The sequence below is a fragment of the Paralichthys olivaceus genome, chromosome 12, assembly GCF_024713975.1.
Source record: "Paralichthys olivaceus isolate ysfri-2021 chromosome 12, ASM2471397v2, whole genome shotgun sequence".
Taxonomy (NCBI): Eukaryota; Metazoa; Chordata; class Actinopteri; order Pleuronectiformes; family Paralichthyidae; genus Paralichthys; species Paralichthys olivaceus.
In genome coordinates this window covers 9312676-9338219 of record NC_091104.1, presented here as the reverse complement: position 1 = coordinate 9338219, position 25544 = coordinate 9312676, and the positions used below count along the sequence as shown (strand labels likewise).

The 25544-nt window shown below is 40.8% G+C and overlaps 1 protein-coding gene across 19 annotated transcripts in view; it reads left to right on the top strand.

The window, feature by feature from the left end:
- Nucleotides 1–452: 452 nt before the first annotated feature.
- The window catches only part of syne1b (spectrin repeat containing, nuclear envelope 1b), a 70973-nt gene continuing 45881 nt past the window's right edge, over nt 453–25544 (top strand). For 5 of the 19 annotated variants that reach the window (XM_069535894.1, XM_069535895.1, XM_069535893.1 and 2 more), the window contains exons 1-37: nt 7225–7444; nt 8500–8561; nt 10865–10960; nt 11982–12065; nt 12967–13059; nt 13283–13461; nt 13576–13772; nt 14337–14446; nt 14876–14926; nt 15089–15121; nt 15368–15475; nt 15562–15699; nt 16170–16334; nt 16423–16535; nt 16752–16920; nt 17018–17114; nt 17225–17245; nt 17578–17780; nt 17932–18096; nt 18199–18351; nt 18492–18635; nt 18959–19126; nt 19317–19475; nt 19556–19720; nt 20030–20164; nt 20410–20568; nt 20879–21087; nt 21168–21276; nt 21609–21773; nt 21853–22020; nt 22136–22312; nt 23378–23518; nt 23635–23795; nt 24056–24206; nt 24707–24934; nt 25018–25116; nt 25282–25469. In XM_069535894.1, coding sequence (XP_069391995.1) covers nt 7369–7444; nt 8500–8561; nt 10865–10960; nt 11982–12065; nt 12967–13059; nt 13283–13461; nt 13576–13772; nt 14337–14446; nt 14876–14926; nt 15089–15121; nt 15368–15475; nt 15562–15699; nt 16170–16334; nt 16423–16535; nt 16752–16920; nt 17018–17114; nt 17225–17245; nt 17578–17780; nt 17932–18096; nt 18199–18351; nt 18492–18635; nt 18959–19126; nt 19317–19475; nt 19556–19720; nt 20030–20164; nt 20410–20568; nt 20879–21087; nt 21168–21276; nt 21609–21773; nt 21853–22020; nt 22136–22312; nt 23378–23518; nt 23635–23795; nt 24056–24206; nt 24707–24934; nt 25018–25116; nt 25282–25469 — 5039 coding nt within the window. In that variant the 5' untranslated portion in view covers nt 7225–7368. Of the gene's footprint in view, nt 604–1484; nt 1762–7223; nt 7445–8499; nt 8562–10864; nt 10961–11981; nt 12066–12966; nt 13060–13282; nt 13462–13575; nt 13773–14336; nt 14447–14875; nt 14927–15088; nt 15122–15367; nt 15476–15561; nt 15700–16169; nt 16335–16422; nt 16536–16751; nt 16921–17017; nt 17115–17224; nt 17246–17577; nt 17781–17931; nt 18097–18198; nt 18352–18491; nt 18636–18958; nt 19127–19316; nt 19476–19555; nt 19721–20029; nt 20165–20409; nt 20569–20878; nt 21088–21167; nt 21277–21608; nt 21774–21852; nt 22021–22135; nt 22313–23377; nt 23519–23634; nt 23796–24055; nt 24207–24706; nt 24935–25017; nt 25117–25281; nt 25470–25544 lie in introns of those variants that run through there. The other 14 variants (XM_069535897.1, XM_069535896.1, XM_069535883.1 and 11 more) reach the window with 13 other exon arrangements.

Below are 25544 nucleotides of genomic sequence, written 5' to 3'. Positions count from 1 at the left end.
TGTTTTAAAATTTAATTTTGTTAAGTAAATGCAAACAAAGAGAAAGAATTCTACTCGAGCACATTAGATACCAGGAAAATTAAAGATAAACCTACGTAAAATAAATAACTATTGAAAACTAAAATGTTTGTTGTTTGTTTTTCGCCGAAGCTACTGAGACAAAGTACAGATCGATTTATTTTGTCAATGTGACATTTAGCAAGAAATTAATACATTTTTTATTTTATATGTGGGACATGTTTGCAGTGGAAGCTCAAAGTTGCACACATCATTGTACCAGACAGAAAAAAGAAGAAGAAGAATGTGTCCTCAGTTTGTTTGGGAGACAACATGGACTCAAGTGGGATTCACAGCAGGTGAGTGGTGATTACCCAGGATTCCTGTCGGCTGCAGAGTGAGCTCTTTTTTGGAGGCCAGGAAGTGGCACACACTCACACACACTCACACACTTCCTCTTCCTCTTCCTCCTGCATCTTGTCTCTGTCACAAACTTCTCTTCACGCCTCCATGTTTCAGTTTCACCGTTACCCATGGCAACCAGGCAACACATACACAGAGGAACACTTCCGGAGAAAGTTGGGATGCTCCGCAGAGCAAACAGAGGTGAGAAGACATGTTTCACCGAGTGTTTCCTTCAGAGGACGGTGTCTGTGGCTGGGTTCTTTATTTCAGCGTCACTGGAGTCGTGTCCTGTTTTTAATGGACGCTCGCGTGTCGCTTCTTCTTTTGGTTTGTGGTGTTTGGTGACTTCCTCTCGAGCGGGAGGTGCGCTAACCTGCAGCGCACCACTTACATGGTCATATTATTAACATATATTTATTATCTTCGAATATCTTAGACAACAGACCACAAAGTCATTCAAGGGAAACATTCGTGTCAGACCTCGACACGAGCTCCTTCGTAGACACTTTACTTCCCCTTTGAAAGTTCTGAAGTGAGAAAGTTTGCGATTCAAAAAAAAAAAAGATAGTTACACCATGTAGAAGCCATTTTACTTTGTATGCAGCCTTTGGTTGTTGTCCTGTTGCATACAGTTTTTGTGTGTTTACATTAGATGTGTGCCTTTAATTATATTTATGCATCCTTGTAAAATGTCTTGACTTTCTGCAGCCACATGAAATATAAGGTTAAACCTCTTTATATACAGTCTATGGGTTAAACACAAGTGTTTCTACTGACTTTCATTAATTCAGGTGCTTCAAACAGGTGCCATGGGTAATTTTTGCCATGCCTCTGTTTGAGGCCGCAGCATTAAGAGACATCTGTGCTTTTCTCACTGTAATATGTCACAATGTCTTCTGTGGGGGGGGGGCTTATTGGATGTCCAGGAAGCACGTGGATAATTTCCCAACAGATCCAAAAAAACACTGTACAATACAATGGTTTCTTGAAAGTGGGCTTAAAGACAAACTGCACTGAAAGAATCGCCTGAGAAAAGGTGTGGCCTCAATTTGAAACCCCATTAACATGCTTCTCTTTTGCAGGCAGTGAATGGAAGAAGTGCTTCTATTGGATAGTAAACCTGCCTGTCCCTGCATGAAACCTGAGATTCAATAGGGCCTGGTCCTGCAGTGAAATTAGAAAGAGAGAGAGAAGAGAGAGGAGGAGAGGGAGTGACAAGCGGAGGGGATGTCCCACTCAGGACTGTTCGATCTTCTGTGACCCACCTTGTCATAGAGCTGCGGCGAGACAACATGGCCTCTCCCAGGTTCTTGGGCCGGACGTCAGTGGACATTGCTAATGTGATGCAAAAGCTGCAGGGTAAGTGTCAGATTTTGGCTCAGTTGGGTTAAGGACAAAACATTCTCTCCTCCAGCGCTGCTGCACAGTGATATTGTGCTGATTCAAGGACTGGGCTTCGTGCCCATCTGAAGTTTGCCAGCTTTTGCAAGGCAGGATGCTCAAGCACTAATGCTTAGATACAAGCCCTCTAACATAAGAGCATTTGGGCGTACTGTTAGAAAAGTCTTTGTTGAATTACTGCTTTTCTTTACCTTTTATTGCTTTTGAGGATTATGATGATAGGAGATTCTTCTAGTTAAGGGTTTGTCTGTTTTCACTATGCTCTCATTTTTGTTGCTGGACTGAAATACACCAAAATATAGGGTATGTTTTTAAGAACTGAAAAGTTGCACACATTGCCTAACCCTATGATCTGGTAGCATCTTAATCACACATGCAGATAATTGGGTTTACCATGCATGTGATATCTTTTGTCGCCAGGTTTTTCCCCAAAATGGCACATAATCTTATTTGGTATAATAAGACATTTTCTGTTCATTCTTGTGACATCTTGTGACCAAACTAAAAAAGACATATGACACTGTGTTGAAGCTCAGATGTGGAAACTGTGAAAGTATTTAGAGCAACATAATTTTATTCAGTAAATATTGTGAAACTCATGATCTTGACCCATGATTCCGATCTGTCTCCTGTCTTCACATCTTTAAATCAGATTTTCAGTCAATAGTAGCATGCCAACATTTTTTGGGCGTGCATCTTCCCATTGTGTCATTATCCCAGTATCACAAATGGGAAAGAACTTGATGCTTGTCGAACCCATTTTTTTGCAGAAATATTATAATTGTTTTCTTTCTTGAATCACTTCTGAGTTAGTAAAAGTGAACGTAGATCAAACATCATCACAAACATTTAATCTGCTCTGAGTCTTGACATGAGACACTGAGTCACCACAACTGCAGCTTCATGAATGCACAGACCATGCACCGAACAAGATTAAAACCTGACTCCCTCTCTGCCCTTGGTAAGAGAATGGATCAATAGCAGGAGTCTCTTTTTGTTGGTGTCCCCCTTTTGTTGCGAGGGATAAAGGCATACTACCATCACTATACATGTCTGGTCATTTCTGGCATCCGCTTCAGCTCAGTTCAGATGTATTTCTGAATATACTGTATACCAGGAAATTTTGCACGTTGTAGCTTGTTACCATAGCAACTATTACAAAACATTTTTCTGTGGTTGTGCCACTGTTGCCCAGTTCCTGCTGCAGAGAGACTTGGGTTTCCGGTGTGCTACACAGCTATCTCCATTACTCATTATCAATATATATTTTAAGCTTAAGGTGTGTCATTTACCATCCTCTTACTGGCATGAATGATTATATAAGCTCACTTAAAATCAATTGAAGCTTTTATAAGTCTCTCTAAGTAGATGTTTTCTCATAGACATGAACTTAACTTGCTCTTTGCTTGTGTTTGCTGAAGAGAATAATCATAATTCAATATAAAAAATTTAAATGACAGCAAAAACATAAAGATGTCTTTGCAAAATTAATGTCTCTGTTTTATCATACAAACAGTTTACATTCTGCGTGGGTGGAATTACCTGAACGGTGCTCAAATTGCATTATCAGCAAAGTTGAGTACCAGTCCCTGTTGCATGCTTCTAGTCTGACATTATTGAGCCACTGGTTTTAGGTGCTCCACAGATGAAGAGCAGTGAGATAGTCTGGCTTTGGTAGCGCTGGTATTTAACTGCAACTTCCTGTCTTTAAAGGCATCCTACAGTGAGGGTCACTGCACACTCACTGCACTTTGAGCAAAAGTCTGTCTGAAAATCTGCAATCTAGTGACTGCAGACTCATTATGTGTTGAATGAAATACTTTTAATACTGCCATCATGCTACAGGAGCATTTATCTGTTTGGTTTGAGGGCCACACTTTGCAACCTTAAATTCCCTTTAAGGTGCAGTCATGTGGTGAAGTTTGCATGACAGGCGTGCTGCTCTCATTATGACTTGGCTCATGTGGGTTTCAGTCTAGTTGAGACTGCGTGTCAGACCGGATATAAAGGAAGACAGCTGGCGAAGGTTTAGCTTTCATGTCTCAATGGGTGATGATTTCCCTTCCAGGAAATCAGATATACTCTCACATACCGGGAAAGATAATGCATATTGGTATTTTATTTTATTTATTATATTTTAAGTAATTATTTGTAATGTTTAGTAGTTTTTAACCTCTTTTCTTCCTGTGATAAGTAATCAAGTGACACACGGTATCAGTAAAATCATTTAGGCTAAAACAATTCATGTCAAAAAAACAATCACTGAAAAATGTTCTGTTGAATCAATTTATTCATTTCAGCTCTAAAATCGTACAACTTTTTATTTTGCAGCCAGTGACACAAAATGTTGCGTTTTGTTTTAAAAGATCACAAAATAAAACCATAGAGAACTGCTGTGGAAATCTATGGTCTCCAAGAAGGGGAAGCTGGTGTAACAACAAGTATAAGAAAGGCAATTTTGCACGTTGACAGCTGTAAGAGATGCTTCTTCTCCACAGTGTCAGTCACAGTTACATGAACACAGCCAAGCTGCCACAGACGGTTTCAGTATTGCAGAATATAGTGGTTTAAAAATGCCATATCTTTTCTGCAAGTCTGTTTTTGATTTGTGTTGTTTGTTTTTGAATATTAGATTATGATGGTGTCATATTGTTTCAGAAGATCGGGAAACCCTTCACGTTATCCCTCTGTGTCCAATGGGACGGGCTCAAGTTCAGCCTTTAAATCATTTCTGGCCCTCCCTGATTGTTGTTGACCTGTCAGAGCATAAGTGCGGCTGCTCTCGACTAAATGGAACAACAACACAGTGAGTGGGCTTTTACAGTGCTCCCAGCTGACCAACACAGGCCGATGAAGCCAACCACCTATAGCAGAGTATTGCCAAAGGTATCATCTGTCCTAAGATCACCTTAAGTACTCCATTACTCATGTGAATTGCAGATGTGTTAGTGGTTCGATGCTCTGCGTGGTGTTTGTTGCTGGGAATGTCACTTATACTAGTGCTGCTTCAGGATTAATTAAGTCAGTTGACCAAGACATAAGGACTCAATGACGTTGAGCTGTTCCACCTAAGGATTTCATACTTGTCAGATAGTAACTGGTGCATTCAGAAAGCATTTACACCTGTTTGCTTTTTTAACTTTTTGGTATGTAGGCTGTACATATCCTATATTTAAGATTTAAGACTTTTTCCTCATTAATCACTTTATCCACATCAAGTTGTTTTGGGCAATTATTTCACAGTTCAAATTTAACAGTTTTGTTGCAGTATAAGTAAATTCAATGACACAAAGTGAGACAACTAAGTTCAGGACTCTGGACAGCTCCCTCATATGTACTTGGATATACAGTAAAACTAAGCAGCTGGAATATCAGAGGAAGTAGAAGTTATCATTTACAAGTTGGTTTTATATTTCATATGTTGTTGTTCATTTTGTTTCTTTCTTCTCATTCTGATAACGGTTCTAAAACACTCAATTCTTTGGTAGCAGATTAAAGTTGCTGGGCTTTGGAAACAAATTTGTTCTAATTTTGTGAAATATATTGTCAAACTGCAAACTTCCCAAAGTCATTATTTTTTTGTTTAGAATGAATGAATTATATTTGTAATTTATAGGTATAAAAGAAAGCATATTCCTTGTACTTGTATTGGCAGATTTTTTCCATTTGTTTGGGCGTATCTGGTTTTATGACAGTAGAGAGTGACAGTAGAGAGGCACAGGAAAGACAGGTGGTGGTGACATGTAGCAGATGTGAGCCCATGTGAGCTATGGGAGCAGCTTTTTTTCTGCCACCTTTTTCTGGATTTTCTTCCCTGGTTGCCTCTGGTGGAAACAAAAATAAATCACTTCCTTTGCAGCATAGGACATTTCCTGGGTTGGTCCTATCAGACCCTGAGAGTACGGAGAAAAAAAAACATTTCCATAGATTTTTGCCATCAACTGCTCTTTTTGTTGGATGTTAGTATTATTTATGGAGATACAAGCCCTCTAACATAAGTTGGGTTAATATGAACACCTAATACATACGAATATATAGACATGTGTCATCTTCATGGAGAAGGGACGTTAAAGTCTTAAACAGAAAAATAAACACAGTAAATATAAAAAAACTTAAATATTGGCCATTTGCAGTAAATTATAAGATTAATGCTTTTCCTTTTTTTTTTATTTGGCCTCATTGACAAACCAGTTTGAATATCTAACTTTTTTGTTAGGGTCTCAGTTGGTCATTAATAAGCATTGATTGTAGTCTCTCTAAAAGCTCAAGTTTTTTGCAGCCGTCAAGATCATTGTAATGGTGCTACTTTTAACCTTTGCTGTTCTGATGTAAAAGAGAGAAAAAAAATTCTTCTTCACCTAAATAGCTTTTCTGGGCCATCTCCACCAGCAAGTCTTTACAGCTTTAATAATAGAATCACAAGCTCAGGCCTATTTTTAGTATATCAGAGAAGCTTTTAGTATGCTGGGGGTCTTGTAAGGAATAAAAGGATTTTTTTTCTTACAGGAGATGATAAGCTATCATGTGCTATACTTACTCACGGTTGTTTGTTGTATTCAGAGCATTGGAGTGGTAGTCCAGCAGAGAGACTGACTGGTTCTGGTTGGACTTCTGGGACAAAAAAACAATGCTGTAAACTGCTCTCTCTCGTGAATGCAGAGGGAACCCCCGGGGTTTGTGGGTGTTGTCACAATAGCATTGACATTGAGAGATTAAGACGGGGAGAGAGAGAGAGCAGGTGGTAGATGTCATTCACCAGCATCAGCATTAATTATTAAGTGATGGTGAGCTATTGGGCAGCACCCTTTTAATTTTGTTCTAGTCTGTTTAAGGCCCACTGGGACATTTACAGCCAAATCTTTCAATAATAATAATTGTTTAATCTAATAATTGTTTTATATCTAATATTTGACTCATGATTGCCTTAGACACTGTTATGCTTTTGGAAATGTGTCAGTGTCACAGGAGATGAGACCCATGTTGGCAAACACACACACACACACACACACACACACACACACACACACACACACACACACACACACACACACACAAACCAAGCTTAAATCGGGATAATGCAGCCAAGGCTGTGACATCACCACCTCCCACATCCTGATTGGTGGAGCCATTCATCGAGCTGATCTCTCTCCAGCCTCAGACAGAACAGTGATACAGCTCGGCAGTGCAGTGGGGGCTGTGCACATCCAAACAGGCATGGCTCCTCTGGATAGGAAGAAGACAGGAAGAAGGAAGGATGGGACTGTAAATCACCCTTTCAGTTAGGGGTTTCTCCTCTGCCATTTGTGTGTGTGTGTGTGCGTCTGTGTGTGAGAGTGTCAGGGAGGAGGGGACGTTTCCAACACAGCCTCCAGCAGCTCTTTTGCTTTCAGCAGGGAAACCAGGCAGCCAGATCTGTTTTGCTTCCTGGTGGGGAAAAGGGACAGGACCACTGTATGTTTTTTTTTGCCAGTTTTTCCACTATGGATCTTATTTTCATTCATACATACATATGAACCTTGGACCTCATGAAAGGCAAAGGGAAAGAGCTGGAGAGTGGGGTGTAGAATGGCTCACTACAAGGATGTATCTGTCAGGAAGACTTCTTTAAACCTGGTGACTGGATTTTTTCAGTATCTACGTGGTAAGTAGGGCAGCAGCACCCTTCATCTGTCATCTGTGTAGCCAATATGGGACATAACATATGCCAAAGGTTTGTAGGTGAATCTCCGCTACGTGAACTAGTTATGCTGCACAAACACAGCTGTACGTGTGCTGCATCTGTATGATTGTGTGTGTGCATCTGTATAAGCGTGCTATGCTTCAGTGGGCATCCCCTGTGCATCAGTGATGAAGCAGTTGCCTGTGGGTTAACTTGATGTCTTTGCTCCCTGTATAGTGTTCGCATTGCTTCCTTAAACACGTGACCACTGTCTACATCTCCGAGGGTGGATGTTTAAAAATGGCCACTCTCTGCACTGTGCAGCAGTAGCCCACCGGCATGCGTGACAGGGTGTTAGGAATCACTCCTCGTCATGACAACGGCGTCACAAAAGCAAGGAAATCAGTTGTTTTGTTGCCCATGCATAATGCATGAGGAAATGTGGCTGCATACATAATAGGCCACAAAAGAGGCTGAGGGTGACCCGAACAATCACGCATGTTATTACTGAACACAGAGGGGGCTTGCGAGGTGTGTTGGCAGAAATTCCCTCCCTGCTCAGTCTCTAATCTCCTGGTATGACCTCTTTTTGAGAGCACTCCTCTGGAGGATCTATTATACTGGCAGTTTGCTGGCAAGCTTGTGTTAATGACACTGCACAGATCTAATCATTGTACCAGTCAGTCCTCTTACTTGCTTGGTGCATGGCTGAGGTATTGCTTCACAACATCCCTGAGGCGGTGTGAAATTATGTAATATGAAGTTGGCTAAAGTAGGATCACGACTTGGGAGTCCTACGAGTACTATAACTGACAATGGACATTAATATTTTATGTGTTTTATGTTTCTGTGGTATCTATAAACCAAACCAATCCATGTGTGAATCAATTAACCTCTTTGCAAAATCCTCTTCTGATCCCCACGTTCTATTCTTGCCCGTTTTTGTGTGTCCTCGATCAACGTCACAAGGTCCTCGAGTATGAGACTCCACAGGCGTCCACCATATATTGACATGTGTCGTGTCCCTTCATTTTCAGATGAGCAAGAAGCGGTGCAGAAGAGAACCTTCACGAAATGGATAAATTCTCATCTGGCAAAGGTAAGTGTGAATTTCCATCCGTGCCCTCCACTCCTTGCACACTTAACGGTCGTCGTAAATCACACACTCGTGGATTTTACAAGCTCATCAGGCTCATGTTAAACTAATTGTCAAAGCCATTACGTCACAAGTGAAGCTGTGCTGTGCCACGCTGACCTTTCTCATCACAGACACTTGTGATGTATGTGCTATTGCTCGTCATGATGATGTAGCTTCTCTTCGGTCAGTGGTAAAGAACTGACTGCAACACAAGCTATAAAATGCAACGATAATGGCCTCTAATAACACTGCACGAGATAATTGAATTTATTTAATTAACTGCAAGTAATAACATCATTTTCCCTGGTTTAAAAAACTACAGTCTGCTGGATGTAATGATGAGGAAGGAACTCACCCTCTGTCCAGTTTATCTGGGATTCCTCTGTTCTGTCATCCTGAGAGGAGAAGCACTGGAAAGGTCATGGCAGAGACAGTTGCTTGTTGCTTTGCTGCAAAGATTACACAGACATGACGAAGCTCAGGGGAATCTTTGCAAACCTGCTTAAAGAATCTCACCAGAGAGTTGACATGTATATTCTTATATAGAGCTTCTGCACAACTTATGGGATTTTGAAGGAGTTACTATCTGGGGTGTATGTTTCTGTTGTGTGTTAGGTGTTTGTCTGTGTCTGCCCATGTTGGTATGCATATGGGTGTTTGGTTATTGATGCACTGTGTGTGTATGCATGCGCATGTGTGTGTGGGCAGGATTGGCAAGACTGGCAGGGACAGTAACGCGGTGTGCAGATGGAGAGCAAGAGGGTGAGGACAGTTCCCTGCAGGCAGTTGTCCGTCTCTGGCTTCCATGTGAATTTCATGGCATTGAGTGCACAGCAGTTATACACTGTCACTGCACAACATCACACTGTGACTCTAAAATAGCAGGTGCTTTATTAGATCACACACACAGCTTTGAGACGAACCTGGACAAGATTCTCAATATGTTGCTGAGAATATTTAAGTAACTCTGCTGGGTCATCTATGATTAAACAACCAGAGTAGTTGGGTCTTGTGTTTAGTTTGATCTGCCCACAACAGTTCAAACCATGGCTTCTAAAACTTGATATGACGTTTTATGTGGTGGGCCAATATAGAATTTCTCTGTTGCTCTATTCTTCATTATTCATGCACTGCGCCCGAGCTAACTCACTGTGCATACCAATAGGACTAATGTAGCATAAGTTGCCTCATGAAAGAACGCTCAGTCATAGTTGCACTGTAGACAGAGTTTGACTTATTGAACAGGGATATTTACACTTTTCATTTGCACTAAAGGATTCTTGCTGTATTTTTTTGTGTGCTAATAAATGACAAATGGGCGGAATCTCTTTTTTTGGGGTGAAAGTGTGTTTTATCTATGGTTTGAACTTCCTGCAGTCGTCACAGCTTCCCTTCAGCCTTTGTTTCCATTTCCTCTGATCTTTTAATACTCAGCACCTTTCCAGTGATTTTCACAGTTTTTCCACTGACAAAAGTCTCATGTGACTCTGTTGCCCAGTAAATTCATTTGCCAGATTGTAATGTAAACAGAGGCTATATATTTGTGAGAAAAAAAAGTACATATTAGCAGCATCAATTAAAAATATATTACTTTTTAAATCCAGCTAAAATGAATATAATGATATAGCTTCATGGTTTTCAAGGAGTTTATTCAACTGTATAGAGTCCTAATTGTAATTGTAGAGAATAACAGGACAGACGCTTGTCTCTTCACACTGCTTTGCCCCAAATAGGCAGCCAACTGCATCCTGTCATGGAATATGTTGAGTTGTGAAATGGCCTGTATACAGAGCCAAATAAAGAATTCCCATGGCGTCCTTTTAATTAAAGCTTTGCTCTAATGAATAAACGCATCTGTTTCATGTATTTATACAGTTTTACGGAAGATTCTAACATTGTCATTCAACTTGTGAGTGTGCAGCTCTGTAAATGTTTGGATATGATACCAGGAGACAGTACTCAGTTAGGGTTATACGACTACCAGCACCCCAGGACTGGGCACCAAGCCACTGCTGTGGAAAAGGCACCATCTTTTCAGCTGCAGGGAGGCTCTGTTGCTAACAAGTCTGTTTGTCACAAACAGCATTTGGTTGCTCCTCACCCCTACCAGTGGGTTAGAATACCAATATCCTCTCGCACTGTAGTAACAATGCAACACTGCTGGTTCTATTGCTTTCACAGATTGATTCGTTTTATGATTTCAGGTTTTCACAACATTGTGTTTCTGCATTTAAAATTTTAAACCTCTTTCTTCTCTCCTCCAGCATAAACCACCCCTAGAGGTTAATGACCTTTTTGAGGACATCAAAGATGGGGTGAAGCTCTTGGCTTTGTTGGAGGTGCTGTCTGGTCAGAGACTAGTAAGTAGCACTTATCCATTATTTTTGCACAGTATTTAAACATGATTTGCATAGATATGCTGATTTAGACCTTTTAAGATGCTTGAATCCATTTGCACATGGTGATTTAATATCTGGATTTAAATCATGCCCCTGTGCATGATTTCCCTCGTAATATGTCAATATTTTATCTTTCATCATTTAAAACAACAAATCTGCAGCCACTTCTGTTACATTTGTTTTCACTTAACAGTTATTTACAGTTACAAACTAAAATCTAAGTCAGCACATAACAGAGACCAAATGTCCATTTGTATAATTCATTTTTATTTGCTCAACATATTAGAAATGTTTCCAAATGACTGCAAATATTGATTGATAAGAAGTATGAGTAAATGCTGTAAACACAATCCACTCATAAATGATGATGAACAGAGCACACACATGCCAAACAGGCTGTGAACTCTGAGGCTGTGTCACCATTCTGTAGTTTGTTATTATTATTTTACAAAAACTAAAGAAACACAGGTTTGGATTGCAGCACGTAAATTAGAGTGTCATAATTTAGATCTGGGGCTCCCTATTGTGAGAATCTGTTAGCACATCACTCTCCCTCTCACACTCACTTGCCTGCACACACATTGGCAGTGACTGTGATAGGTATTTAGCAAATAGACCTGTACCTGCTACAAAGTGCCATGTCATCTGCAAAGCTTTTAGTAAGCAAATGAGTAACTCGAATGAACACTGCCCTGATGGATTCGCTCAGTGCTTTCAGATGTGCATGCCTGCTGGTTTATATCAGCCTGAGTTTACAGATTCCTCTTATAGCAGCTTCGGCACTCACCAGTTGAGGATGATGTTTTATTCAACTGCCATAGTGGGCGATTGGTACAGTCGACTTATTGACCAACTGGAGTTCATTAATTTTTTTACTATATTTCAAATCAGCAGATGTTGGAATGAAAATATCCCTAATTTCAATTTGACATTGCTTCCTTCATGACCTTGATTTTCACTTGTCCCTCCTGTCTGTCTTCAGCCCTGTGAGCAAGGCCGCCAGCTGAAGAGGATCCACTGGGTTTCCAACATCGGCACTGCGCTCAAATTCCTTGAAGGCAGGAAGGTGAGCATTCAGCCGTAATACCAAATTTAATCCTGTAAATGTTTCGAGGTAATTTTTTTCCTGCCTTACTGAAGTCTAGGGTATGTTTTAGAAATCACAAGAAAAAGCTTTTGATTCGATATTTATTAGAGCAAATAAGGTGTATCTGACTGCACAGCATGCAGAGCTCTGAGAGCAGCGGCAGCTAGAAACAGGACCTCTTGATTACATAACCCGTCTCTAAATCCGTTGGCTCTGTGAGGCCTGTGTCCCACTTTCATCTGGGTTCCATGAGGACTGAGACGTACATTGTTGTGATCTCTCTCTCATCATGTGTGCCTTCAGTCTGTGTATCGAGGATCTCCGGTCAGTCGCCATTAAATGCCCTGTGTGATCACGTACTGTATGCATTCTTTTTCATTTGATGCACGATGTGTACGAGGCAATGCTTGAACAGTCATTCTGTTTCTGTAAATGTAGTCATTGCGCTTTTCTACTGACATGCATTTAATGCATTTTGACTAGAGCAATGGTTCTGATGCGTCTGGCTCACTTGAATTGTGACTTGCTCAAATGTAAAGATGTAAATATGGCAAATTCTGGCAGTTCTCCAGTGCAAAGTTTGCAGTACTGTGATATATTTGTTTTGAACATTTCTTGTCTTTTTTTTTTTTTTTCATTCTGGTTCACTTTGCACCATGGCTGTTCTTGCCTTCCTGGTTTGGCTTTACAGATGCTCCATGATAACAATACTTACCTGCATCAAAGACTTGGCTTTGATGAGCAAACGCAATAATATCATTTTGGATGATATTCAAATCAAAAAGCTTCTCTGTGTGAAAATTTGGAAAATGTTCTCACTTTCACGCTGTGTCTTAATTTCCAGAATAATCCTCTGCATGGGTTTTTTTTGTCCCTCCAGATCAAACTTGTTAATATTCATGCCACTGACATCGCAGATGGACGACCATCAATCGTCCTTGGGTTGATATGGACTGTTATCCTCTACTTCCAGGTAAAGCATCAACTCTGCTCCCTCCAAGATGACTTATAAATAAACCCTGCACATAAAAAGCGCAGGTCCAATTATATTTATCTCAACATTGAAACCCTGTGTCAATCGTCAGTGGATAGGTTATGCCAGAAAACACAGATACAAATAGATGCATGATGATTTTCGTTTCATGTTGCCATGGTCACAGTGCAATCTCCTTTCTTTTTTCTCCTCCCTCTATTAGATTGAGGAGTTAACTAGCAACCTGCCAGCCCTTCAGGCACTTTCCAACAGCAACTCCTCTGTGGAGAGTCTAACCAGCTCTGAAACAGGAAGCCCTCCCATGAAGCGTAAAGTGGTCCATAAATTTCAGGGCAATGCCAAGAAGGCCCTGCTTAGATGGGTGCAGTGCACGTCTGCCAAGTATGTCACTTCTGGCTTGATGTTTAACGATTTTGTTGCAGATACAAGTATTGAAATATGATATCGAGAGGAACCAGCACCTACAGTGCAGCTGACAATTTTATGTTATTTCAGGCATCATGGAATCCAGGTGAAGGACTTCGGGCCCAGCTGGCGTGATGGTGTTGCATTCCAGTCGGTTATACATGCCATCAGGCCTGACCTGGTGGACATGGAGGTTGTGCGGAGGAGAGGCAACAGGGAGAATTTGGAAGAAGCCTTTGCACTCGCTGAAAATGAGCTGGGTATTCCCCGTCTGCTGGATCCAGAAGGTGACCTTCACCTCTCCTGCTTTTTATGCATTGAAGGCATCAGGGATACACACCACTCAGGCAGAATAGCAGTAAATACATGTTATTAAATAGATGAGTCTTTTTGAACTTTTGTACTTCCTTTTAAAGTGTATCAGTGTTTTAGACATAATAGCAGCAGTTATAAACTGGTTTCTACCAGTCTAGTTTTTTCCTGTGAAAGTGAACTGTATCTCATTCCATTCTTCAACGGCGGTTTGACAAAATGTGAGCTGAAAAGATCAGTGACACCCTCCAGAGGATTAAAAGTCTCTGTATACTCATGTCTGAGTGTTAGTCAGTGGGAGTGAAGCAGCCTGCAGTAGCTCTGCAGTCCTGTTTTCTCCAGTAGAGTCGTGATGCTTTATTGTACAAAGAGCTGCACTGAAATGGTTTCTAGAAACTTTAGGTCAGTGGTGGAGATGAAACCGTAAAATAATGTATAATCATAATTATCGCCTGCAGCGATTTTGGATGCCTTAAACACATTTTATTTATATATTCAGATCATCCAGTGCATCGTATAATGTTTGTGTTGTTCTACAGATGTTGATGTAGACAAGCCAGATGAGAAATCCATTATGACGTACGTGGCTCAGTTCCTCAAGCATTACCCCAACCCACACCAGTCTGAGACTGACGGACAGCAGGATGAGGTACTTTGTTTAAAACATTTGTTCCTGTATATTAATTACACATTAGGGAGTGATACATTGGGTAATTTGGGGGCAAAAATACCATAAGTTGCACTAAATGCTGTCAGAATCGATTTCCTAATATAAATATGTGTAACTTGTGTTATTATTTCTATAGTTGTATATTTTGCTGACATCCACGTCCCCCTAATAATTGCAGTGTATCATCATTTACAGAGATGCTCGCATCATAAGAGTATATGCTTACTGAAAACTCCTGCTTCTTTGTTGCCTGCAATTCTTCATACTCATTATTTAATCACACAAAGCTCAAATGAATTAAATTAAGTAAAGAATGAACACAGCAGTAACATAATCACCAGCATTTTGTTTTCCATCATCACAGACTCATTTAATTTCTCCATCTATTTGTTTTTTGTGCACATTAAGCTGCTTCTTCGCTCAATTCCAACCTTTGCACTGTCAGTCCCAGTGCTCCAGGTGAGAGATCAGGCCATGGTGCTGCATGCTTTCTGTTTGGAGTGTGATCCCACCACCTCACCGTCATCCCATCTCCCATCAGTGGCTTTTTGTTTTGCTGTTCTAATGCCTCTTGTGGTGTGTTTCAATCTCCTTGCGTGCCTTTGCTGCTTTCCTGGATAGTTTGGTCCGCAAGATATAGAACAAATGCTTGAGGTATGTTTCACTAAAACTGAGAGAAGGTACTTTTAATGTCCATACCCCCTTTAAACTAATCAGTGCTAAAATGTTGGAGGTTGACCACCTGTGGAATCTCTTAACATCCATCAGGTCTTTTTCCCCTAATCTTTAACTGTGTGTTTCTGGAATGTCGGTTTGCTGTGAGTTTCTCAACATATTGGCTGCTGATTATTAAAAAAAAAAAGAGGAAAAGGTCACTTTATTTTTGTGACTCTGTGACAGCGAGAGGAGCGGAAGATGCTGCGAGAGCTGAAGGTGTTTTTAGACCAGCTGGAAAGAGACGTGCTACGTGCTCAGGGAGCAGAGGGAAACCTCACTGACAAATATCATGTGAGTCAGACTTGAAAAGACAAAGTGCACCCTGCTATTCTGCTTTGTGACATTTATCAACTCTTGTGTCTACTTTTGATTTGCAGGCATTTAAGAGCTTCCGTGTACAGTATGAAATGAAGAAGAAGCAGACAGATCCGCTGCTACAGCCAGTCAACAGGGATGGCAAACTGTCTGTGGACCAAGCTCTGGTCAAACAGGCCTGGGACCGTGTGTCTGCCAGGGTAATTGTGCTGCATGCTTTTAAATAGCATAAATAATTTATAACCAAGCCACAACGAAGGCAGAATTAATTATGATAATTAATCATTCTCTAAATTAAACAAAGCCTGAGGATTAATAATAGATAATTCTGTTATTTATTTGTCATTGTGCGCAAACGCAAACATGGTCAAGCTGTCATAATGAGAGAAACACAGCTTGGATTCTTCTATTTATTCACTGCCAATGAAAGTTCAGTGGAGTGCAAGCTTTTATATCAGAGTTTGAGTGAGGGGAGGAGACGGGAACAGAGGAGGTTTTGTTCAGTGCACAGCCTGCTCCTCTGGACGTCCACAGCTTGTATGGACTCACACAAAAACCTGCTTTTTAGCTGGATTGCTTGTGAACATGTGGAAGTGTTTTGATCATTTCAGCATCTTCTATTGTGGGATCTTGCTCTGCTAGAGAGGGTTTTAATGCATGTCAATTGCAGCTGCTGGACTGGCACATCCATCTGGACAAGTCTCTGCCTGGTCCTCTGGGAGTGATCGGGGCCTGGCTTCACAGGGCAGAAATGGCTCTGAGAGAGGACTTTCCCATCCAACATGCACACGAAGAGACGGCCAATGTTCTTCACAGAAAACTGGAACAGCATAAGGTAAAAAAAACTCTGAAAATCAGCACAATTAAGTATAGTGTACAGGAAAACCAGCGTGAACATGATTTTATGTTTTTACATTTTGCAGGAAGTATTAAAGAACTTGGAATCCCACAGACAACCCTTCCAGCAGATCCATAGAGACAGATCGGTGAATGGAGTTCCTGTTCCACCTGAACAGCTCCAAGACATAGCTGAACGGTGACATATTTATTTTATTACAGCTATATGTTTTATGACTTCTTCTCTCACAAGTCATTTCAAATCGTTTTATCTGATTATTGCTTACGACATCAACTTGATGTTCTGTTTTTATCAGGCTGAAAGTTTTCTGTATTCGGTCTTATATATTTATATACATATATATAAATCAAAGATAAAATGAAATGATGATTGATCATTTTTTTTAATTTCCAGGTTCAACTTTGTGTCCACATCATCACATGCTCACTTGATAAAACTGGAATTCTGGGAAATAAAGTATCGATTGATGGCATTTCTCGTGTTGGCTGAATCAAAGCTTAAGTCGTGGATCATTAAATATGGCCGACGAGACTCGGTTGAGCTCCTGTTGCAAAGCTACCTTGTAAGTTGAAATAAATGGCACTACAGTAAAAGGATTTCATGTTGACTGTGTCTATTAAACTATTTAATCTGTATTTTCTTTGCTATTTTCATTCCAGACTTTCATTGAAGGCCACAGGTTCTTTGAACAGTATGAGATATTCTTCTCAGCCCTCAAGCAAGCTGCAGAGGTTTACGTAAAGTCTGACAGTTCAAGTAAGACCCTTTTCTCTTTTATTTCAGGTTGTCTATTACCTTTATATATTATACATATGTATTTATTTGGGCTCAAGATAAACAGTCTTGTTATCAATTTCATGTTACAGGGTCTAAGACCTGTAACAGAGGTAAGTCCAAAAACAGTTTGAAGTCCTTTTAAACCCTAACCTTGCCTGTCTCCTGACCTACTCCTCTCTGTACATGTGGGCCTGCACTTTTCTAACATTTTAACCCCTTGTACAGAATAATCATAGTATTGCAATATGCATGAAAATAACGGTAATCTGATATTAATTGAAATGCTATTTTGGCATGATGGATGCGACCTAATACAATGCAGGAACAACCAAATATCTGAATGATCAACAGATATAATTAAATGCTGTTTTTTTGTAAAGTTGATTCCCATATTGGTTTTAATTAAACTGAACTAGTTCCATATTTCAATTTTGATTTTCAGTTGATGAAGCAGAAGGGGTAAGTAAATTCCTCGGTGAGGCCTCGGCTCAGTGGAAGCACCTGGCCCTGGAGGTGCGGAGCGTTCGCAGCATGCTGGAGGAGGTGATCTCTAACTGGGAGAAGTATAGCGGCACAGTGGCAGCTTTACAAGCCTGGCTGGAGGATGCTGAGCAGATGCTCAACCACTCCGACAATGCCAAGCGTGTAAGTACAGTCACTGATGCTCCTGAGATAAAGAGTGTTATTTATTAGCTAAAGTTTTTATTTGTGTTCTTAACATGTGTGAGAAAATGTTCTCTGCTGTTATTGGCTTGGACGATATGCATTAAAACAGCTGTGGTATTTCTTCTTTTAGGATTTCTTCAGAAACCTCTCTCACTGGATCCAGCAGCATATGGACATGAATGATGCTGGGAACTTTCTCATCGAGACTTGCGATGACACAGTTTCACGAGATCTAAAACAGCAGCTTCTTCTTCTGAATGGGAGATGGAGGGAGCTATTCGTCAAAGTCAAACATGTAAATCCTATGCGCCTTTAAACAACGAATACAACATGGAAAGAAGGTTTTTTGTAAATATCAAATTCATCCATGTACTGTTTTCTTCTGTTTCACTGTCAGTATGCAAGAGCGGATGAGGTGGATAGGTTGAGGCAGGACTACCAAGATGGTATTAATACCTTAAAAGTGTTCATGGATGCAACTGATGAGAAGATGACTGCCCCCGTCCAAGTATCTTTCCTGAACGTCAGAGCTTTTGTTCAAGATGTTGAAGTAAGCAATTCATATATTTTCAGTTTTTAAGCTAAAAATACTAGTCTAAAACAACTGTGCTGCAATAAAGCCTACTTTCACAAGGGTTATAATTCATATGTAATATATAATATTAAACTGTATATCACAATCCCCTGCAGGAAATCAAGCACAAAGTGCCAGCTATGGAAGCAGCCTGTAAGGCAGCAAGCCGGACGGCTCAGCTGTTGACCAAAGACACTCCACAGGAGGAGGTTTCACAGATGATGGCTGTGATGGCCTCGGTCAAAGAGCAGCTGAGCAAGGTGTGTGCATGTCATTCTAAAGTATACCATTCAATTGTTGGTGAGCCAAACCTGGAACTGTGTTACATTAATTTTTTTACCTGGATTTAACAAACGAATTTGCTTTATCATAACTTTTTATAATTGCAAATTATATTCAAATGACTGTTTGAAGCACAAACAAAAGATTGTCAATATGCAGTGAAAACACAATTGTTTTGATTCAATCAAAATTTCCAAGAGTGCAGTATTTTCCTTCCACAGTAATGATTTGCTTTCATGACTTTAAACTCAAAGTTGAGTCGCCTGTAATTCACTTTAATCAGCATGTTGCCTTCCATCAGGTGAGGGAGAGGTGTTTGCCGCTGCTGAGGGAGTCCCAGTCTTTATTACCTCAACTGGAAGAAATGGAGAAGAACATTACAGGTTTCTATCAGGCCCTGGAGAAAGCCAGTCATATCACCAGCACCACCGACTCTGAGGGGCCAGTAGACTTTAAACAGAAATGCAAGGTAACTGAACTAAGACTTTCAACATGGTGCCAATCGTGGCATGATTTTTACTGAATGACTTCTAGATACAAATGAGATTAAATACCAGACATCAAGTATTTTTTATATGTCATGTTTGAGAGTGAAAAGTGAAGCCTCTGGATATGAACAATCGCCCAGCTAAGACTTTACTTGTCATTGAATACTGCAGGAGCTGGTGACCTACACGCATAGCTGTAAGAAGTGTCTGACAGTGATAGAGAGGAATCACCAGACTATCCAGAAAATAATGAGCAGCAGCAAAACCCTGCAGCATATGAACATGAGTCTTCTGCAAAAAAGAGTAGGAGACCTGCAGGCTTCCTCTCAGGTAAAACATAGGCCTATTCCAATTCTATGCAACCTTTAGAATCGGTAAAGCTTTTAAATAATAACATGTTGTGTGTTCAGACCATGATAAAGGAATCTACAGAGTGGCGGAAGCATGTGGATGCAAACAGCAGCCTCATGAAGAGGTTTGATGAGTCACGGCTAGAGCTGGAGAAGGTTCTTAAAATGGCCCAGAGCTGTCTGACAGAGAGAGGCAATCCAGAGGAGCTGCTCAAGAAACACACAGTAAGAAAATATGTCCATGACCATGCACTACCCATAGTATACTGTACTTTATAGACTAGAGCACCTAATGACGAAGGTTTTTTATGCGTGTGGATGCATCAAGTGAACAGATAAAGAACAGGAAATGATAGTTGACCTATATCAATGTATTGTTTTAGATGCCAGTATCATCCATGACTTTATTTTATACGAAGCCCCACAATTTGTCTCAGTCCCACCTTGAAAAGATGCAACTTTAAATTTTCAACTCCATAAGTAAGATGGATGCAGATGAGAAGATAAATGTGAGAACTTGATTTGTTTTTGCAGGAATACTTTGGTCAGCTGGACCAGCGAGTCTTGAATACATTCCTGAAGGCTTGTGATGAGCTGACAGATATTTTGCCGGAGCAGGAGCAGCAGTCGCTGCAGGAAACAGTCAGGAAGCTGCACAAACACTGGAAGGTTTGTGTCATGAATTGTGACAGTGAAAACTTTGCAAACTGATATAGTTTGAACCTTTATACTGCCAAGATTTAACACTTAATGTTGATTCTCATACATTCATGCAATACATATATAAAAGTCTTCCTGTAATAATTCTGTCCTCTTTCATTTTTTACTGATGAAAATAAAGCTGTATTTTTATTAAACATTCTAATCTTGCTCAAAACGGACTCTGATCTCATATTTGTGTCTGGTCTCTGCAGGATATCCAGACAGATGCGCCTTTTCACATCCTGCACCTGAAAGTGGAGGTGGAGAGGAGCAAGCTGATGTTGTTGCTGCAGGAGTGCCAGGCAGAGGTGACGAGGGAGAACCGCCACCTCGCCAGCATGGGCAGCGAGAGGCTCATCAAGGAGCACAGGGTGAGCACAGAGCGGTTTGCTGGCTGAGTTTCACTTATTGATTAACTCAGTATGAAACAGTTCAATGCAAATTCACTGATGTGTATCAGCTCGGAAAGATTTTTGATGAACTTGAGACTAAAGATCTGAGTCTCTTTCCGTGTCCTCCAGTGTTTTATCAAATCCATGTTTCAAAAATTCTGGTTTAAAATGGTATATGCATTGTATATAAAAAGCACTGGTACATTAGCTTTTTTTTACAACAGGACTAAAATCCATTGTGTTCACTTTGACTAAAAGATAAAACATTTTAAAAAAATCTTTTCATCAGGCCTTCTTTAGGGAAAAGGGCCCTCAATCCATCTGCCAGAAAAGGCTGCAGCTGATGGAGGAGCTTTGTCAAAAACTCCCTGAAGATGACCCTGCTCACCGGACCCTGGAAACAGCGAGAAAGGATTTCTCTGAGGTCCAAGAGGAAATTGAGAACACCCTTCAGAAGATAATGCAGCACCCAGATAAATGGAAGGAGTACAGTGCAAGGTGCAAAAACTTATCTTTTACTGCAGTTACATGACTTTTTGAATTTGAAGTATGAATTCAAATGAATTTCTTTCCTTTAGGTATGCTGAATTCTCCTGCTGGCTGATATCTAAAGAAAGTCAACTGAGGCTGCTGAGAAACCGAGCTAACGACCCCAGAAACTACAGCCAGGTGAAGGCTACCATCATGGTGAGTTGGTTTTAGAGACCATACTTATTGTTATGGTGCTCCTTTCAATTTTATTTTTTTCTTATCTTAATAAAAACATTGCTTTAATCCTTTATTTCATATTTTATAGTTTTTAATACATTTTATTATTATTATTTCTATGATTGTTATTTTTATTATTGTAAGTCCTTTACGTACACTTCACATCCAATCTATCCATCGACTGTCTCCTCCTCTCCTCCTCCTACTGTCTCTCCTGTGTCCCTTGTGATTAGATGAGACTGTAACAACACTTTGTGTCAGATGACTTTTTTCACCACATGGCCTGTTTCACTCTCTGTTGTTGTGTGCAGGAGCTGAGGAACGATGCAGAGCTACAGGAAGGGAATCTTGGCTGGCTGAAAGCTCGTATGGCCACACTCATCGAAATCTGTGCTGACAGCGATGCCCAGCGACAGGGTAGTGCTCTGAGCAAGCTCTCTACGGATTTTAAGGGTCTTCTTGCTTCTCTCTTCGAGGTAGGTGATATTTTTTAACTTGTTTTATTAAGGTGCCATTGTTGTTGCTACACTGTGTTTTCTGTGTTATATCTTCCAGGCTGAGAAGATGGTGCTGGCAGTGGGGGACTGTGTACAGTTCAGGGAAGAAGTACAAACTACTTTGGATGATCTCGTTCAGGGGCAGAAAGAGGCTCAGGCTGATGTCACCAAAATACTGGACTGTCCGACTGTTAGAGAAGCACAACAACTGCTACTGGTTCACCAGGTACTGTTCACAAAAAGAAATATAAGAATATCATTTTTATTTTAATTGATTTGAAGGCAGAGTTTAATTTTAGAATGAACTGGAACTTAATTTCAAAGTGTCGCACTTCCCACAGCAATTGCTGAAACGCCTGAAGCTGAAGAGGAAGGATGTCCAGCAGCTGATCACCAGAGGACAGCAGCTCCAGGCTGAGGAGGGTCTGGGCGAGACTCTGCAGCAGGACCTGCAGAGTTTAGAGAACACGCTCAGCAAAATGGAGCAGACCATGGATTCACAGGAGCAAAGCCTTGAGGTGAGGCGATGCCACATGAATTTTTAGTGACTCAGGAAGCTTTTGTTTGTACGAAACATTACACAGGGGACTAGAGCTGTTGCTCTGAATAATAACATGCAACAGTAGAGTTGATCTCGTGTGAATTAATTAACAGTTGCCTTATTAATTAGATATATAACCTCTAGTAACCTTTGCCTTAAAGGTATATACAGTGTCAATAAAGTGTTTTTGATAAAACTGGGGTTATATGTTATCAGTAACTTTGTAACTTAGTGCTTTGTGATGTTCTGTGTTTTATCTTTATAAAGTTCAGATTGTCATACTCGTATGTATCTGCTGTGTAAAGGTTTTAATAGGCTTCCTTTCATTTATGGGCTGTATCCTCTTGCGGGTGTTTTGATGCTGTTGTGTCCAATGTCAGGTTTGTATCTTTAAATATATATAACGTCAACACATTAATGTACAAATACATGAATAATAGTGTTGAATGAGTGAAGTAAAGGAAAGTAAACAGAAGAGAAGAGAGGGATTCCTGGTTCATGCAGCAGCAGCATTTACAGGGAATTTCCTGAATAGAGAATGGAGAAGTCTGATTGATGTTTTCTGCTGGAGGGACTTGCTTTCTGAAGCATTACAGTGCCTTTAGAAGATAGTGATGCAGAGAAGTCAGGGGATCATGCTCCTGATGGTGCTTTCATAGAGCAGTGGGGGTTGGGAGTCTTGAAATGGAAACTTTGTGTGCTGGGGATGATGCGTCATTGGTCGGGGGAAAAGAATCCTCAGTAATGTGCACACCAGTGAATTTCCTGACTCTTTCAGTTGCAGATTGGCTGATATGCAGTGGAGTGCATAATATTACAGAATAATAGCTGTGTCAATATGCTGACTCATCACCCCTGCTGACAAAGCCAAAGAGAAAAGTGTCATCTGTGAACATAATATGATTTGAACTGGGTTTGTTGTACAGTCTTGTGTCAGTGTGCTCTTGCTGTAATGTTAATTGCATTTAAGAGCTCGACAGTTTGAAGTGTAAAAAATCATTTTGATTTGACATCTCTGATTTTGGGTCGTTGTCCTCCTCAGGTCACATTAGCAGCCTGGCAGGAGTTTGACGGTCAGCAGGAAGCTGTGCATAAGTTTGTCACCAAGGCCCGCTCAACAACGGAGAAAGACCTGAACTTCAGCAGCCCAGAGAGCCTGGCTGTTGAACTTGACCAGGCTAGGGTGAGTTTTTAGGTTTACTTCTAGACCGACATCCTGTGCTTTACATTTGACATTTTACCAATAATAGTATTTTAGCTAGATGGAGAATATTACTAATATTTCTTTCTTTGTAACAGGTGTTGTTGAAGCAGTGTGAAGCAGAGGCCTTGCACATGAACACACTGCTGAAGCGAGCAACAGAAATTCAACTTGGTCCCAAAAACAAGACTCTGCTTTTACAACAATCTCAATCCCTCAGTGAGCAAGTGGACACAGTGGAGGCTGGACTCAAAAAAGAGTAAGATTCAATTCACTGATGCTTAACAGTATTTGAGGAAACTTCTGATAATATTTGCAAATACTTCTTTCTGGAAGTAGGAAAATGTACCAATCATACCACAGGCATATTTGAAAGTCCTCTGAGAGTATTCTTTGTGTGATAGCTTACCTTACATAATGTCAAGGACACTAATGTAGTAAAACCAATTATCTGGAATGCAGAGGTTTATTTGCAGCTGTTACTCGAGTTTATAATTTCCACTCTCCTTTCTACTCCAGTGTCAAGACTCTGGAGGAGATGAAGACTCAGTGGGATCAGTTTGGAGCTGGTTTTGAAACATTTTCCTTGTGGATATCTGAGAAGGAAAAGCAGCTGGATGCCCTGAAATCGTCTACTCTGCCTCTTGAGCAACAGATCAACACAGTAAAGGTATAGAATTATGTTCTATAGACTGACAACCCTCTTTTGTCTTATTTGTGGCTGCCTGTAGGCATCAGCCACAAACCCAGAATACTTCTGTTAAAATCAATAAGGTCTTCTTAGTGAGCCATTTGTGCTAGCACACATCAAGACAGGCCTTCAGACACTGACATCTGCATCAGCCCTCTATGGTCCACACAAGGTGACGAGGATGGTTTATTTTTGACTCGGCAGTTTTAGTGCCGACAGCCTCGAGCTGTCTCTATGCTTTGCTACTTGGATGAGCAGCAGCTGTGTATTAGGCTGTAAGAAAGCTCTTTTCAAATAAACATATTGCTCCTCATGTCTGCTGATGGATAGCAGCTAGAATCTCTGAGTTGTATGTGTATAAAGTTCTTATAGTCACCAACCTATTGTGGCCCCCCCATGTCTAACATGATTAATGTTTCACCTCCTCTTTAAAAAAAGGAAATTGCATAATATTTATTTATATTTTTCTGCATATCCAGGCTGTCTGTACTGAGCTCCGGGGACGAGCGGAGGTCCTTTCTCAGCTGGAGGCAGATTCCCAGGCATTGGCCCAGTTTGTGTCTTCGGGGGAGGCAGCTCGCATCAAGGCCCGTCTGACCCAAATTGGCAGGTACTGGGAGGAGCTGAGGGAGAGTGTACAGCAGCTTGATGGACAGCTGGAGGAAAGCTCCTCTCACCAGCAGAAGTTTCAAACAAGCCTCGATAAGGTACGCAGGTGAAGTGATACCGATGCAGTATGGTATTTAGAAAAAGATGTGAACATACATTTGTGATCCTCACTGTCTCCTAGGTGCAAGCTTCTCTATCTGAGCTACATGTGAAACTGGAGGAACCTATGAAATCCTGCACCTCCTCATCAGAGACCTACAAAGCTCTTCAAAACCACATGGTATTCAGTTGTTTCTACTTAAAATAATTTTCTGTGCACCTCTAGCAATTCATGGCAGTGGTTTCTGAAAGTGCAGATCGTAAATCACTGACAGGTGTTCCATGCCTGTCCTCCAGCTCACAGTTTATTTAGTGTGGGTCTCTGTCTTTTACAACTGTTCCTTAGGATGTCTGTCAGTGTCTGGAGAGGCTGAAGGGAACCTTGCTGTCCCTGTCAGCTGGTGCTCGAAGACTCAGCGACAAAGAGCAGGCAGAGAGGACTGTGACAGAGCTAAACACCAGCTATGACCAAAATGTGCAGGAGGCCAAGGATAAACAGAGCACTCTGGAGAACCTGCTTTCTCTTTGGCAAAAGTAAGAGCTGTTGAACTGACATGACACTTCACTAAGGATTTTGAAAGCATGATAATAAAAGCCTGGACCACTGGA